Source organism: Babylonia areolata, chromosome 27, assembly GCF_041734735.1.
Source record: "Babylonia areolata isolate BAREFJ2019XMU chromosome 27, ASM4173473v1, whole genome shotgun sequence".
Classification (NCBI taxonomy): domain Eukaryota; kingdom Metazoa; phylum Mollusca; class Gastropoda; order Neogastropoda; family Buccinidae; genus Babylonia; species Babylonia areolata.
Genome location: NC_134902.1, coordinates 2,763,289 through 2,780,769, shown reverse-complemented (window position 1 = coordinate 2,780,769; position 17,481 = coordinate 2,763,289). Strand labels below are relative to the sequence as shown.

At 41.6% G+C, this 17,481-nt stretch overlaps 2 protein-coding genes across 5 annotated transcripts in view; one reads left to right on the top strand and one right to left on the bottom strand.

Annotated features, from left to right (window-relative positions):
- The window catches only part of LOC143301401 (uncharacterized), a 39,246-nt gene extending 31,818 nt beyond the window's left edge, over positions 1-7,428 (bottom strand). The window contains exons 1-2 of the mRNA XM_076615650.1: positions 7,237-7,428; positions 4,515-4,672 (exon numbers count right to left, since the gene is read on the bottom strand). Coding sequence (XP_076471765.1) covers positions 4,515-4,672; positions 7,237-7,340 — 262 coding nt within the window. The 5' untranslated portion in view covers positions 7,341-7,428. The remainder of the gene's footprint in view (positions 1-4,514; positions 4,673-7,236) is intronic.
- Positions 7,429-13,276: 5,848 nt separating this feature from the next.
- The window catches only part of LOC143301419 (cytoskeleton-associated protein 5-like), an 87,449-nt gene continuing 83,244 nt past the window's right edge, over positions 13,277-17,481 (top strand). For all 4 annotated transcript variants that reach the window (XR_013057780.1, XM_076615700.1, XM_076615699.1 and 1 more), the window contains exon 1: positions 13,277-13,414. The gene's annotated coding sequence lies outside the window, so the exon portion shown is untranslated. The remainder of the gene's footprint in view (positions 13,415-17,481) is intronic.

The following is a 17,481-nucleotide window of genomic DNA, read 5'->3' as shown; positions in this document are numbered from 1 at the left end:
AAAAAATCCAGATCAGTGTGGCATGAAGTGTAAGAACATCTTTTTGTGTGAACATTTTTAAGTGGTGTCACGGATTTTTAGTTTCAAACCAGAGTAATGCAAAAACAAGGCCAAATCAAGACTGGTGACTGATGTCCTGGCCTGTAAGCTCTGTCTGATCTCAGTGAGGTGACAGCCCTTCACTGACATCCTGACCTGTAAGCTGTGTCTGATCTCAGTGAGGTGACAGCCCTTAACTGACATCCTGACATGCAAGCTCTGTCTCATCTCAGTGAGGTGACAGCCCTTCACTGACATCCTGACATGCAAGCTCTGTCTCATCTCAGTGAGGTGACAGCCCTTCACTGACATCCTGACCTGTAAGCTGTGTCTGATCTCAGTGAGGTGACAGCCCTTCACTGACGTCCTGACCTGTAAGCTCTGTCTCATCTCAGTGAGGTGACAACGTTTCACCGGTGAGTGTGTTCGTTAGCAACAGACATGGGGTTGAAAAGTGCGTAATATCTCTGCACCACGACCGTGAAAGCTGAGCCTGTATGGCTTTGCTGGCCCAGCCCTGCCTGTAGCGGGCTGCAGTGAAACTAAACATGGTTGGAATGTAAACCAAAAACCCTGGCCACTTGCATGTATCCACTGATGACTGGTAATGCATTTGCACTGTCAACACTATGAAAGAGAGTGGGTGGAGAGAGGGAAAAAGAGTGACACAGACAAAGGCAAACATGTGTATACACTGCCAGAGGACACAGAGACAGAGAAAGAGAAACAAAGAGAGACAGAGAGAGGGAAAGAGAGACAGACAGACAGATGCAGACTGCCTGGCAAAACATCATCAGCCCACATGGCTATGGAGGCTGGCGATGCAAAATGCCAAGTGAAACCCCAACATATCACACCCTTTGAAATCAGCATCTACTCCATAAAATCTCAATCACAGCCAAAAAAGCTTTTCAGTAAGGTGAATGCCTGACAATGCTGATGAACTTTGCTATGAATGCACCACACCCTGCACGCACACACACACACACATGTAAATACACACTCACACTCTCTCTCTCTCTCACAAACACACACACACACACATGCATGCACACACACATAAACACACACACACACATGTATGCACACACACATAAACAGACACAGACACACACACAAACACACACACACACAAACACACACACACACACACACACACACACACAAACCCTGAAAAGATCAAGTCATCATTAGGAATCCTGGCCCACAAAGAAAGGTCATTACAAACGGAAAAAATCTTGTTGATTCTTGATCAATTATTCACAAGTCCTGTTCATTCTGGATCAATTATTCACCGGTCCTGTTCTGCCCAAGGCCTGAGAAGGGAGGGACCCTCAGTGTGGACAACGGTGGTCGATAGGCGCAATAACCGAGTGGTTAAAGCGTTGGACTTTCAGTCTGAGGGTCCCGGGTTCGAATCACGGTGACGGCGCCTGGTGGGTAAAAGGTGGAGATTTTTACGATCTCCCAGGTCAACATATGTGCAGACCTGCTTAGTGCCTGAACCCCCTTCGTGTGTAAACGCATGCAGAAGATCTAATACGCACGTTAAAGATCCTGTAATCCATGTCAGCGTTCGGTGGGTTATGGAAACAAGAACATACCCAGCATGCACACCCCCGAAAGCGGAGTATGGCTGCCTACATGGCGGGGTAAAAACGGTCATGCACGTAAAAGCCCACTCATGTACATGCAAGTGAACGTGGGAGTTGCAGCCCACGAATGCAGAAGAAGAAGAAGACAACAGTGGTCTACCATCATATTATTTTCTGCCGGAGCAGTGCAATCAATACTGAATGCCAATCACACACATTGTGGGGGTCAGCCTCCTACATTCTGCCAGTGTGACCAGCCGTATTTGGTTATCAGTATGTATTATTTGGTTGTCATGTATTGTGAGCTACTGCCAGTATCAACAACCATATTTGGTTATCAGTATGTATTATTTGGTTGTCATGTATTGTGAGCTACTGCCAGTATCAACAGCCGTATTTGGTTATCAATATGTATTATTTGGTTGTCATGTATTGTGAGCTACTGCCAGTATCAACAACCATATTTGGTTATCAGTATGTATTATTTGGTTGTCATGTATTGTGAGCTACTGCCAGTATCAACAACCATATTTGGTTATCAGTATGTATTATTTGGTTGTCATGTATTGTGAGCTACTGCCAGTATCAACAGCCGTATTTGGTTATCAATATGTATTATTTGGTTGTCATGTATTGTGAGATACTGCCAGTATGATCAACCTTGTTTGGTTATTAATGTGTATTATTTGGTTGCCACTAATCATGAGACAGGCTTGTTTTGTGCAAACAGCATCTTCATGCTGTTAACCCTTTGACTGGTACCAATGAGTATGCTGGTCAATGAATTTAACCTCTTGCCTGCAATAGTGCCAGCAGTATGACAATCGTGTCTAATTATTATTAATAAATATAAACAAATAATGTTCTCACTGATCATGAGATAAGCTAAGTACGTCCTGCTGATATCATCAAGCTCTAAACCACTTGTCTACGGCTGATGAGTATGGTGGTCAGTGAAGGGCTGTTGCCAAACTGGGGTACCATTACGGTACTAGCAGGACTGTGCATATGACGTCCTGGGAGACTGGACAAATCTCTACCCTCAACCCAATGGACGCCATGTTCAAGTGCTTCAAGTGCCTGATGACGCTTCGTTTACCACAGTTGAGTTGAGCTGGGCGCTCATGAGTGACACACACAGTAGCAGTCTACCTTGCGTCCTTTTCTGATCCTCGAGCATAAGGTGTAAGGATAAATTATTTACAAGGTATTCCTTCAGGTACTAGTATTTCCTTTTACACAATATAATCATTATTACCACTTGTTTTCTACTCAGTCTTGACTTCATCCATCAGGGTGGGTTTGGGAAGTCACTGAATTGACTTCATCCATCAGGGTGGGTTTGGGAAGTCACTGAATTGACTTCATCCTTCATGGCTGGGTTTGGGAAGTCACTGAATTGTGACTTTTCCCCCGCTGTGACTGACAACACCTCTTAATGTTAACGATGACTGGCATCTCTGGGCCATTTCCAAAGGAGGACAATATTCATAGTCAATGCTGAGATATCTGAGGAGTTCACAGGGGAACAACACTGCAGAGTATCAGGCATAACAGTTGGCTTTCTCCCTCAGCGAGAATTTAAATGACCCCCAATTGTTGTGTATGAAGGGTTTATACATATCATTCTCCAATTTTCTTCTCTTTTTTTTTTTTTTATCTTTCCCCATATTTTTCCCCTCTTTATACATCTTTGCACAGTTTTAAACAATGAATAGTTCAGTTATTATCAGCACTTGTTTTCTTCCACTTTTATGATGTATCAAAATATAATATGTGTATTCAGTGACATTCTTTTCTTTTATCTTTTCTTTTCTTAATACTTTAAACAAATTGTTATGAAGTTGTTCAGGTTTGTCATTCTAACAAAGATATAACCAAACCCCCCCCCCAAAAAAAAAACCCCAAAAATTCTAAGTAACAATAAATAAATCTAAAGTAAATTAACCAAGGAAACAAAACAACATTAAAAGTAAACAAAGGAAGCCAATTTCACGAACAAACATGAATCGAACACAGCAAATAAAAGGAAACAAATATTACTATGAGCAATCCAACTTTATGGAGAGGTGAGTGAGGATGTCTGACTGTCATTGCTCTAGAAGCTGATCAATAACCCGGCAGCACGTTCGTAGGTTAATAGCCTGGAAGTTCTGTTCCCTCACTGGAACTGCCCGCTGAATTGCCCCACAGCTGTTTGTCTAGATTCCCCTGTTACCTTCGGCACACACTGCGAGATGCCCAGCCAGCTCCATGGAATAACCATTACTGCAATGCCGGCTCATCCATCATGGTTTTGCTGTTTGAGGCAGGTTGCATATAAGCGTGGAGAAAATTGTACAGAATGCAAAGCTTTCCTGTAGCTACCCATATTTCTCTGTTCACAATGTATTTTGTCTATCTTTTTCCTCTTATTCTTAAAGTTCAACTGATCCTTTGCGGTATATATTTTTCTTTTCACCACTGATAATATAATGTAAAATCAATTAAAATAGCACAATGGTAGAAGATCAGACAAAGCCAATGTCTACGTAAGTATATTGCAAATGGTTTCTTACACAGAATGGAAAAACAATGATGAGAAATAGGTGGGATGGTATGCACAATTTTTTTTTTTAACAACAAAAGAGAGGGAGAAGATGGAAGACAGACAGGATGGGTGGAGAATGATCAACCGTGCCAGCAGACACAAGAAAGAAGATATTATTTCTTCAGCCCAACAAACAGTTAACATATCACGACAATACCTCTAAGCATTCCCATTTTGCACACTCTCTTCACGCAATAATATCAACTGCATTCATTTCATCAACACACAAACACACACACACACACACACAATAAAAGAAACCAACGGTACATTTCCAAAAAAAAGGATACTGATGAAAAACACCTTTCGCTGAATCTCTGTCAAGGCGTCCAGTTTGATGTTCTTAAGGTCCCGGACTTGAACCAAGTACTCCTCAAACTCCTTGCTCTTCTTCAGACCCACGTAGTTCACTTTCTTCCCATCACTCTCCATGAACTTCCCCTTCAACCTGAGCAAACCACAACACCATCATTGTCCCTGACAGCCATTCAACCATTTCCCCATGTGGGTTCTTCTTCTTCTTTTTCTTCTGCATTCGTGGGCTGCAACTCCCACGTTCACTTGTATGCACACGAGTGGGCTTTTACGTGTATGACCATTTTTACCCCGCCATGTAGGCAGCCATACTCCGTTTTTGGGGGTCCCATGTGGGTTCGAATCCCATCCTTTTGATGTCTAATCTAATGTATGGCACGCATACAACTTAGTAAAACAAGAGATTAAAGGATTTTGAATAAACTGTGTAGCTTAGCCAATCTTCATTCCATGCAACGGCTGTCAGCAGAACCAGATCTCTGAGCATGCACCAATAACAAGGGACAATAATTATTATACTTTCACTTTCTGTGTATGGACATCACACTACCATCGTTACAAAAAGCATTCAGCTGGCTAGGCAATCTGAATCTTTGCTGTTGGCTGGTTTATGTGTATTTTTAACCCCTTGATTGCTGCTGCTGAGCATGCTTGTCAGAAAAGGGTTGTCACTTCACTGAGATAAAACAGAAGTTATACCGTCGGAATGTTAGTCATCATTCTTTGATTTGACTTGTTCCTCTTGGACCATATCATGTTTTGTCAGAAGAATCAGTCATATCCTTGAATGGTGCACAAAAAGCAGAAAATGATGTTTTAAAACTGATGCCACAACTTGGATCAGCAGTCAAGGGGTTAAACGCATAATTCATGCATGCACAGTACAGCTTTGTCTTGCTGTTGATGTTCTTTTCATTGCCCTTCTTTCTTTCTTCCGGTCTGCGGGATGGAACTCCCACTATCACTTGTATCCAACTGGGCTTTTGTATGCAAAAGTTTCTGCCGCACCAAGCTGGCAGTCAAACTATTTTCCAGGGTGTGCATGATAGGTATGTTCTTGTTTCCACAGACTAACGCTGACAAGGATATAGGTTTTCTTAATGTGTCCATTTGATCAACCAGTGTTCTGAGAGATTAACTACACACTGATTGGTAACTGATTGATAATGTTGCTAAGTTTTTGTTTTTTCTAATCTACCAAAAGAGTTTTAGTAAAATATACAATATCATAAATCAAATATTTAATTTACATTTGACTGAATGCATTCATACCAGTCATTTTTGAGAAATCAGTTTTGAGTATCAGATTATTTTTTGTCTAAATCTAACCTGATTTATTTTGTCACATATGCATGTATACAAAAAAGCACGCACACGCACCACACAAATGTATCTATGCAAACAAACACAAACAATGAAACATACTGGATTGTATTGTTTATTGCACTGCAGTTTAGTGCAATAAGAACTTTAAGTTCAAAACAATACTTTTTCAGTAATCCCATTGGTTTATCCTTTTCTCACATACAGTTAAAAAATTGTAAACCAATTTCAGTGTCTGTTTAGTTATGGAAACAACAAACACACCCAGCATACACTAAATCCTAAAAGCTGGGTATATATCTGCCTAAATTGCAGGAATGAATCAAACAGTTATAAAAACCCACTTGTAGGTACAGAAAATGCTCAAGATACAGCCAATAAATGCATGTCTATGTAACACTTATGCATACATGTGTACATGCTTTTGTGTGTGTGTGTCACTGTGTGTGCGTCAGTGTGTGTGTGTGTGTCACTGTGTATGTGTGTGTATATATATATACGTGTGTGTGTGTGTGTGTGTGTGTGCATGTGTGTTGAGTCTGTGTACAAGTCTACACATGTGTGTCTTTGTGCACATATACACATTTCACACACGAGTCTGTTTAAAGTTTATGCGCTGCAATTTTGTGTAGACCTGTGTGAATTTGTGCACTCTACAGATTAGTGTCTATCACTCAGCATGACTGCTCATGTCAGTGTGTGCCTCACATACATAAAAGCCAATCTTATGCTGTAAAAAAAAAAAAAAAAAAAAGTAAATAAAATGTCAGTGTTCTTTCATTCCTTAGTTTAATGTCTTTCCACTTAAAGTGATAACAGACAAGGATGGGGTGGGGGTGATGGGAACTGCTGGGGAGAAAAAGTCACTGATTGCTTATGTCAGTGAGTAAATATGTGTGTGTATGTGTATGTTTGTGTGTGAGAGAGAGAGAGAGAGAAAGCGAGCGAGAGTGCATGCACACGTATTGCGCATTGTGTGTTGCAACTGGGTGTGTCTGTGTCATTTTATCTGTCTGTCTGCATATTAATTGTCTGAGTGCATCACAAGACACCCGTCTGATTCTATGGCTGATAAGCCTTATTTGCAGTTGGTAATAACCGTGACGCGCTTGAGATATCATTCTTTTAAGCGCAGATCGTCTAGCCGAGTTGAAGCTGTAAATAACTTTCATCCCTTTATAAGCGTACGATCAAATGACTAAAATGTTTTCCCCTGTATTATCGTATGAAAAATATATTCGATTTTATCGTTACTGGAAAGGACTGAAAGCAGATCTGAGCACGGTTTCATTCTCTCAATATTAATCTCAACGGATTTGTTTGTGTCAACTCCAAGAGTGCTGGATTGAACCCAAGAAAAGCAAGGGAACTTACTTCAGCATTAATTTCTGAAGTTTCGCAGCAATGTCAGGCGCAGGTTCTGGTTTGTTTGACGACGAAGCGCCTTCATTCAACACTCTGACGTTGTTTGCAGCCATTTTTGCGGGCAGAAGTTCCAATATATCAAAAACCACCACTCACTCTCACGATCAGTGCTTCGTTGCTGACTGCTAAACTCCTAGTGAAGTTGTACGAGAGCTATTTCCGCACTTTCGCATCTGCTTGCAGACGATTTGTTTGATGCGCATGCGCACTGTCCGCGCTACCGCAGAACTCCCACTGAACGCGTGCGTGTGGCACATTGCGAAAGACGTTTTTGTTTTGCGGTCAAAGACATTTGACTGCCTCACCCATAAGTTACCCCTTTTTCTGTCATTGTTGTTGCTATCGGTCCTTCCCTCCTGTATTGCAATCATTTCCCAATGTCCATGCGTTCAAATTTCATCAAATCGTAGCTCATAAAACCAGGTGGCTGTCAGTGATCGATAACTGCATGGTCGTGTGTGTGCATGGGAGCGGCGGTTGTTCAGTTTCAAAATATAAAAGATTTGGTTTTTTTTAAGTTAATGAACAGAAGCAAGGTTTTTTTGGTTTGTTTGTTTGTTTTCTGTTGTTGTTGTTGTTTTTGTTTTGTTTTTTGTTTGTTTTTTTGGCTTTTTTCTTAATAACCCCACACCACACCCCAACACACCCACATACCCCTTGCAAGGGCGTTTATGTGTGTCAGTGCTGACTCGAAAAGAATTGAATGCCCACGTGTCCAAATCACGTTGTAGCAAACCAGTTCTAGAGAACTGTTGGGAGAAATTACTTCCTACTAATAACAAGGTTTTAGTTACCGATAATGACTCACGGTCATAGGGTTTCAGTCTCCGACAGTCCACTAACCTTAATCTAGTTCGGTTTTTTGCGGATTTTCGTAGCCGGAGAAAAAGTGGAGGACACTATTTTAATTGATAATTTCCCGGTCATCAATCACACACACACACACACACACACTGCCACACTGACACACACACGCACACCCACACTGACACACACACCGGCACACTGACACACACACACACACACACACACACACACACACACACACACCTTACACACAAACAAACAAACAAACAAAACCAGCAACTATTGTTTACATCAGTAACACATTACATCAGTGTTACACACACACACACACACACACACACACAACACACACACACACACACACACCGCGGCACACACACACACACTACAATGCCATACATTTTAACACTGTTCATAATATATGTACCCAACAGCTGCCCACAACAGTTACGCACAGATAGGGACGCACAAACACAAACATACATGAACAGACATGCGCGCGCGACTGGCCGGGAGGATGTGCGTGCGCGTGCGCATGTTGTGTGTTTCAAGTGTTTACCAATGTGCTGCGGTAACATTTGGCTGTCGTTCAGTCGTTCGACACCAGAAGTCCTTATCCGAAATAAAATTACAGTTGAGCGTTCACTGAGGTGTGTGTCTGACAGAGTGTGTCTTAGTGTGCGCCGTTCTTGTGTGTGTGTGCCACGGTGTGTGTGGGTGTATGAGAGAGAGAGGGAGAGAGAGAGGAGGGGACGGGGCTAAGGGTGGTTCGTTCCCCTCAATTGCCTCACTGAATTGTCAGTCGACCTCAAATTGTTTGCTTTCACTCTGTTAGCTTTCTTGTTGTCTTAATTTCTGAGAGGTTTTTTGTGTTTTTTTTTGTGTTTTTTTTTCCCGTACAATCTCTGTTGCCGTAATCAATTCGTCGTTTTCTTAATTTCTGAGAGCGTTTGTTTCAGTTGTTTTTTTGGGTTTTTTTGTTTTTGTTTTTGTTTTTTTCGTACAATCTCTGTTGCCGTAATCAATTCGTCGTTTTCTCATTATAAGTTCTTTCGCCGGCTTTTATTCATCAAGTTCGTTCACTTAGTCGGCAGTTGCCCGTTTAAGAGATTTTTCTTTATTCATTTTGTATGATTTCCTCTGTCAACTGAGTTGTTTCAGGTGTGTCAGTGTCGGTGTGTGTGTGTGTGTGTGTGTGTGTGTGTGAGAGAGAGAGAGAGAGAGAGAGAGAGAGAGAGAGAGAGAGAGATAGTGAGTGTGTGTGTGTGTGTGCAGTGTCAGTTCAAGTTCAGTTTTTAAACTGACCCTTCTCTATCACTCCTGTTTTTTTCTGTTCTGTCCCATTATCCGTCTGCACCTCTTCACTGAGATACAGACACAGTCCCCCCACACACCCCGACCCCATTTCCCCCTCAGTACTCCCGGGTCCCGGTTAGTCAGTGTGGCCCGGGCGGAGCGGAGTGTGCCATTTATTAATCGTGGGACTTTCAGTTAAAATTGACGATAAACTGAGGGGCAGGGTCGTGGTGATGATAACGATGTACATGTTCAGTTGCGATGACTGACTGAGGTCCATTGAGGTTAGGGGATTACGTGACAATGCTGTGAACTGACGCTTCCTTTCATGACGACATCTCGCCATTAACATTTAAGGACGGTCCGAGAGACACACTTGCAGTAATGGTCAGGAAATTTGAGCAACACTGACACCCAGAGACGCGAAGTGGATGACACCGGACTGTGTGGTTCCAGTGTTCTCTGACACTTTCCACTTCAATTACTGGTAAGCCCGCGGAGCCGCGACCACGCCGGGGCCGAAAAACCCACCGCCTCCTCTAGGAATCGTATCCCGCCCCCGCCCCCCCCGCCCGGCCGCCCCTCCCCCCTAGCCCCCCCCCCCCCACCCCCCCCCCCCCCCTCCCACCCCACAGCCGTAAGACCGCGATCGATTAACCACTTCGCCACGGCGGCTGGTTACATGGGGTCTTTTTTTTCTTTTCTTTTTTTTATTTTGCTACCTACTTTTTTTTTCCTGCCCATTTTCAATTATTTTTTCTTTCTCTTTGTTCTGATTCGGTTGAATACCCACAGGTGAGCTTGGAATTGCTTTTTGTTCCGTTGACAATTCTTTCCATTACTTTCACTGCCGAAATGAACTTTTGACATTTTATTTCGGAAGTGAATTTTCATGATTGCAGTTGATCTGCACTTCGACCACTTCTGTTGATGCGAGCCAAGTAAGAATTAATCGGAGCCATCTGTAGACTCCGGACAGTTGACAAATGACGTAACAACTGAACTCAGTGATTGCGAAAGATGCATTTTGTGTACGTCAGCATCAGTGAGAGGGTCGCCCTGTACTGTCAACATACTGTGCGCATGAACGGTTTCTCGACAGTATGTGCTGATATAACGTTGCCAGTTTTAACACGGCCGCACACACTGACACACACACACACACACACACACACCGGCTGACAACTGGTACACACACACACACACACACACACACATACTGACACACGGCACACTGCACACACACACACACACACACACACACACACCGGCAACACACACACACACACACACACACACACTTACGGCACACTGACCCCTCGGATGTCCAGTGGGTGTCTGAATGACACAACCTTTCAGCTTCCGTCGTCAGAATTGTGGTATTCTGTGTCAGTCAACAAACACCTCTTCAGTATAAGAACCTTCCACTTGCAATATTCTGATCGTGGTAATTAGGGTGAAACGCTGTTAACGTCGTCTCTTTCGCCGTTCGTATGGAGAGAGTGAGAGTGTAATGCACACGTACTGAGCTTCCGTGTAATAAATATTGAATTTCTAATCATAATTAAACCACACAAGACGACAACGGCCGGTCGGACCAGTGACAAACTTGAGAAAGAAATGAGATTGATATCGGTAAAAGTAAATGTGCTTTGTAACTCCATATTTCTAATCATGATTTCAGTGATATCTGATATGGAAACCCCGGCGCGGCAAACTGAACACTGTGACAACTTAACACTGAGACCGGCGTCTCCGCCGCCGGCGGGGAAAAATAACATTATTTTTGTTTGATAGTAGAGTACATGAGTTGACGCACAGTAGCCTTGTCAGTGATGAATATTGCTAATTCTAAATAGTGTGAAAAAGAGGTCTGGCGCCGGAGGGCCGGAGAACGATGAAGGAAAAAGGGATCGAGTGTAAAAATCAAGGATGACACACACTCACACACTGAACCAGTGACCGCCGAAAAAAAACAACAACAACCCAACAACAACATCAACTGAACTTGAAAAAACCACTACAACAACTAGTCTAAACTAAACAAACAACAACAACAGCAACACTGACCAAAAACAACGCCAAGACGGGGCCAGTACCGGAAAGAAAGACAGGATCGATACGGAGAGAGAGAGAGACAGAGAGAGAATAAATTCAAAATTATCTATTTTATTTTCTGAGGGTAATAGAGTAAGCAAGACAATGCTTTTTTCACTGATCCAGAGAGAGAGAGAGAGCATTGATGATCACACACACACGCACGCACACATGATACACAAACACTGACACCGTCCGTTGGCACACACACACTCACAAACGGCACACACTGCTGACACACACACACACACACATCGGCACACACACGACCACTACAAACCTGAACAAACAAACAAAAACTTGAAAACTGAACAACTTGCAACAAAAAGCAAAGACGTACATGACTAACAGTAAGAATTAAGTTGCAAAGAAGGGAAGAAAACGAGGGCTGGGAGGTGGGGGCGGGGAAGATACTGATAACATGATTACAGGCCATTCAGTACGGCAACCAAAGATTCTCTGTTTTCCGGCTTTACAGGCGAAAAATACTGTCACGATGTACAGTTTTGTCCGTCCGCTGCATGGGACTCAGCAAAACGGCTCAGCGATTTCCAGTGCAGTTCCGCCTGGGCTGATAGACTGCCGCTACACACACGCAAATTCACTTGTGATAAAGACATGTTCGTTTTCTTGATTGACGGAGAGAGACTGAGAGAGAGAGAGAGAGAGAGAGAGAGCGGAGGGTGGGGGTGCAGTGGGTGGAGAGTCGCCAGGAGGCACTTGTGTGCGGTCGCTGCATGTGCTCAAGTTGACCTCAGTGATGATAACAGCGGCAACTGAAAATGCTGAATGCATCTTTGGATATTGTATGTTATAAAAGTCGGACTACAGAAACTGAAATAATTTGAAGGTGAACTGACAACGGGAATTAGCCTAAATTAACGCGCCCCGCTCACTCAGTGATCCCACCCACGTATATATATATATATATATATATATATATATATATATATATATATATATATATACGTCCTCCATCCCAGGGCGGCCGGCTACAACTGGTAATAGTTCCTTCATCCCCGCCCGAACACTGTATCAGTGTCGAAGTGGCGTGAATAACCTCAGTGACCACCGCAACATACATGCACTCAGTGGCACGGCACATGGCTTCCACGTAAACATAGTTATGACTCACGCACACCCGGCCGCACTATAATTTCAGTTTCATATTTATTGTATCGACTCGGAATTCAAGCTGTGCTTTTTATCAGTTGACATCAGTTGTACAGCCTGGTTCAGGACAACGCATATGTTGCCCGGCCGACTGCTATGAACGACACGAACTGAACGAGCAACTTATCTAGGAATTCAGTCAATCATGACAGCACACACAGACACAGACAGACACACGCACGCACGCATGCACGCACACATGACACACTGGCACACACACAAACACACACACACATTGACACTGGAAGAATGCGCGCGCGCGTTTATGGCATCAGGGTATGAATGAGAACATGCAGTCTATTTATTCTTTCCTTTGTAATAGTGTTTTGCTTGTTGTTGTTGCTGTTTGTTTCTTTTACGTTATGCTGGGAGACTGCATTGGCTCCTTTCGAGCACAATGATAACTCCCTGAGTGACTCATTGCCATGGACCGAAACATGAAGATAACGGAAAATGAAGAAAACAGTTGGAGTTTTTTTATCTATTGACTGTCGCGTAGTTCTTATTTTATAAAATGTATTCGATAACATATATAGCAGAATGAAAATAATTTTCAAAGTCGGTTGAACTTTATCGTTTGCAGACTTGTGTGTTTCCATTCCAACAATTGTATGGAACCGGAAGGCACCTTGACCAATCCTAATTTAGAACTGGAAAGATTTCAAAAAAATCTGATGATCATATCGGCGAATATTGGTCTCGATTGGTAAAAGGAAGTCTTGCATTCGATCACTGTCTTGTTCATCAGAAAGAGGTATTTATGGCTTCACTGCACATTTCTTTGATTTTATTGGCATATATAAAACGTTAACCGTCACTGTTATTTTGAATCAGTTTTGGCAGACTTGCAGACAGTGGTGTGATGGCTCAGTCTGCTATCCCCGAATCAAGTGTGAGCAGACAAGCTTGATTAATTTATTTGCTGTCATCTTCCACCCTTTAATTCATTATTAATTGTTTAGATGAACGAAAACCTGGATGACAAATGTCAGTTTATCGTATCCTTAACCCGTTCACACTGTTAACAAAATCTATTGAAGAACTTCATGAACTTCGCAGACTAGCATAACCAGCAAAATCAAGGTAAACAAAAACACTCAGATAGTATTTAATACGAATAATTTCAGCTTCAGTTCGTGACTGTCAGTCTGAGCTGTCGACATTGACACAAACACTTACAAATGTAAACAAGCTGTAAAAACTTGAAAGTGAAAGGAAAGAAAGGCTTGGGGAGCGTAAATCAAACCTTAAAATCTTTTTCAATCACACTTAGTGACTTAGTCACAACTTGTTGAGTGACTGCCAGCTACATGATGGGTTCTACTAGTAGGCTGCCTGGACTCAACATTAACAAATCAAATGTGCACACGATTAGCTGATTACAGTTTAAAAAAAAAAATCTCAGTGCAGTATTGGGTATTTTCAACATTTGGACCAACTTTAAAGATTTAACCTTTTTTGTGTGCATTTTGTAACAGACTTGTGCAGGGATGAAGTAAACTATGCACAAACTGCAATCAGCTGATAATCATGTTGTAAAGTTATACTGTGGGAGCCTGAATTCCCTAGGTTTAGCTTCACAGCTGATACTATTACTAGTGATAGATCAAGATGCATCTTCTTCTTATTGTATGTTTTCTGTAGAGAATGCTTGGAATTGGATATGATTGATTAGCATTGAAAAGTTGTTCCATGACCATGGTACTGCACATGTTCCATCTGTCAGAACAAAATCCTTCTGTCCACAATGTTGACATAGTGAGGGTCCAGCCATCTGGAATACTATTCCATTTAATATTTGACACTCATCTCCCTCAGCCTTGCTTAAATATCTGAAGACCCATCTGTTTAAACAATATTGGTAAATTTCTCTGCCCTCCACAGTTCCAGACTGTTTTTCATCCATGATATAACTGCTTTGTCACTGTGTATGACTATGTGTGAACTTAGTTTGTGGGTTGTGTCTTTCACTCTTTCCAAGTGAGTTGGTCAAGCTGTGTCATGATGTCTGCTCTCATTGTTGAAACTGTGTTTCTGAAAACATGTTTTTTAATTTTTATTATTATTTTTTTAAATAGAATAATGTCTGTGCATTCTGTCTGAAAACATGGTATTTTTGAGAATAACCTCTGTGCAATGTGCTTGAAAACATGGTATCTGTGAGAATAAGCTCTCCACAGTCTGCCTGAAAACATGGTATAGAGATGTGAGATTAATCTCTATGCAGTCTGCCTTAAAACATGGTGTTTCAATTGTGAGAATAACCTCTCTGCAGTCTGCCTGAAGACATGGTATAGATATATGTGAGAATAACCTCTCTGCAGTCTGCCTGAAGACATGGTATAGATATATGTGAGAATAACCTCTCTGCAGTCTGCCTGAAGACATGGTATAGATATATGTGAGAATAACCTCTCTGCAGTCTGCCTGAAGACATGGTATAGATATATGTGAGAATAACCGCTCTGCAGTCTGCCTGAAGACATGGTATAGATATATGTGAGAATAACCTCTGCAATCTGCCTGAAGACATGGTATAGATATATGTGAGAATAACCTCTGCAGTCTGCCTGAAGACATGGTATAGATATATGTGAGAATAACCTCTCTGCAGTCTGCCTGAAGACATGGTATAGATATATGTGAGAATAACCTCTCTGCAGTCTGCCTGAAGACATGGTATAGATATATATATATGTAAGTCAGTGAAGACAGTATATGTGGGAATAACCTCTCTGCAGTCTGCCTGAAAACATGGTATCTGTGGGAATAACCTCACTGCAATCTGCCTGAAAACATAGTATAGGTATGTGAGAATAACCTCTCTGCAATCTGCCTGAAAACATGGTGTCTGTGAGAATAACCTCTCTGCAGTCTGAATGAAAACATGGTATAGGTATGTGAGAATAACCTCTCAATCTGCCTGAAAATATGGTATCTGTGAGAATAACCTTTCTGCAAACTGCCTGAAAACATGGTATCTGTGAGAATAACCTCTCTGCAATCTGCCTGAAAACATGGTATCTGTGGGAATAACCTCTCTGCAATCTGCCTGAAAACATGGTATCTCAGTCTGTGGGAATAACCTCTCTGCAATCTGCCTGAAAACATGGTATCTCAGTCTGTGGGAATAACCTCTCTGCAATCTGCCTGAAAACATGTGAGAATAACCTCTCTGCAGTCTGCCTGAAAACATGGTATCTGTGAGAATAACTTCTCTGCAATCTGCCTGAAAACATGGTAACTGTGACTAGTATGAGAATAACCTCACTGCAATCCACCTGAAAACATGGTATTTAACCTCTCTGCAGTCTGCCTTCAAATATTTTCATTGATTGACACACGTATCAGCCACCACAGTGTATAGTGTACATGTGAAGGTTGTGAGCTGTGTGAAGACTTCTTACATTGTAAAATTGAGGACTGGTGATGGTTTTAATGCGTTTGACATATAATGATGACAATATAGGTAAAGGGGTCAGAATGGAAAAGTGTCACCTGGTGATAATAAATCCATTGCACTGACTTGCAAAACCATTAACTCATCCCAGAGCAGAATTATGAACTATACATGTCGTCATCTGTCTATTCAGAAACGTCAGTTATGCTTTATTTTCAGCTTCATACCCTAGCTGTCATCGTACTTTTTCAGTTTTTATTTTCTTGTAATTGGATCCCCAACCCCTTCCCCCCCACCATACCCAGACTCCACTTTTCTTCTCCCCATTTGTTACATATTATAAAACAGAATGTTCATATCATCTAGTCATAAATGCTTGATGAGGCTTACAGTTGCAGAATGAGCAGACATGAGTGTTATTGCCAATTATTATTACTCGGGATCAGTAGCATGTGGTAATGTAACGCCACTGATTGTCACAGCAATAAAGACAGCAACTAAAAATAACAAGAGAGGCAAGGCCTTCAAGACTCACTTGTGATAAATTAAGTCCCCTAGCATTACAGAGTAATTTCCCTTTTTTACCATCTGCACCAAAACGTTTGCAAAATAAATAAAAATTCCATGCTTAGCAAAAGAAGTTCCTGTTTGAACAAAAAATGATAATAATAACTCCTCCTGTTGTTGTGTCAGAATAAGAGGTCAGAGTGCCAAGTTTAGAGAATACAAAAAATATAAATATAACAGTAAATGCAGATTGCATATAATTGGGCTTCTTTTTTTATTTCTTTTGTGCCCATCCCAGAGGTGCAATATTGTTTTAAACAAGATGACTGGAAAGAACTGAATTTTTCCTATTTTTATGCCAAATTTGGTGTCAACTGACAAAGTATTTGCAGAGAAAATGTCAATGTTAAAGTTTACCACGGACACACAGACACACGGACACACACACACACACAGACAACCGAACACCGGGTTAAAACATAGACTCACGTTGTTTACACAAGTGAGTCAAAAAGACAACAACAAAACGCACCGGAGTCGTATAAACTTAATTGTGGGCACTGCAGTCTGCCCAACATTCACAAAGCAGTATCTAGATATCTTATGAGAGCAGACATAAATTTTGTTTTTGATAAATATTATCAAAAATGATAAAATATCTTACATGGTTAAAGTCTAGGGAACCCTCCCCCCCCCAAAAAAAAAACCCCTTGTGTTGCACTTGTAGATCTTTGTTATGGAAAGAGCATCATTCTGTTGGAAATGCTTTCTGCATAATTAGAAAATAGAAGAAAATCACACACACACACACACACACACACACACACACACACACAGACATATATATATATTAATTATAATATATCTATCTATCTATCTATCTATCTATATATACACGGATGGTAAAATCAAAA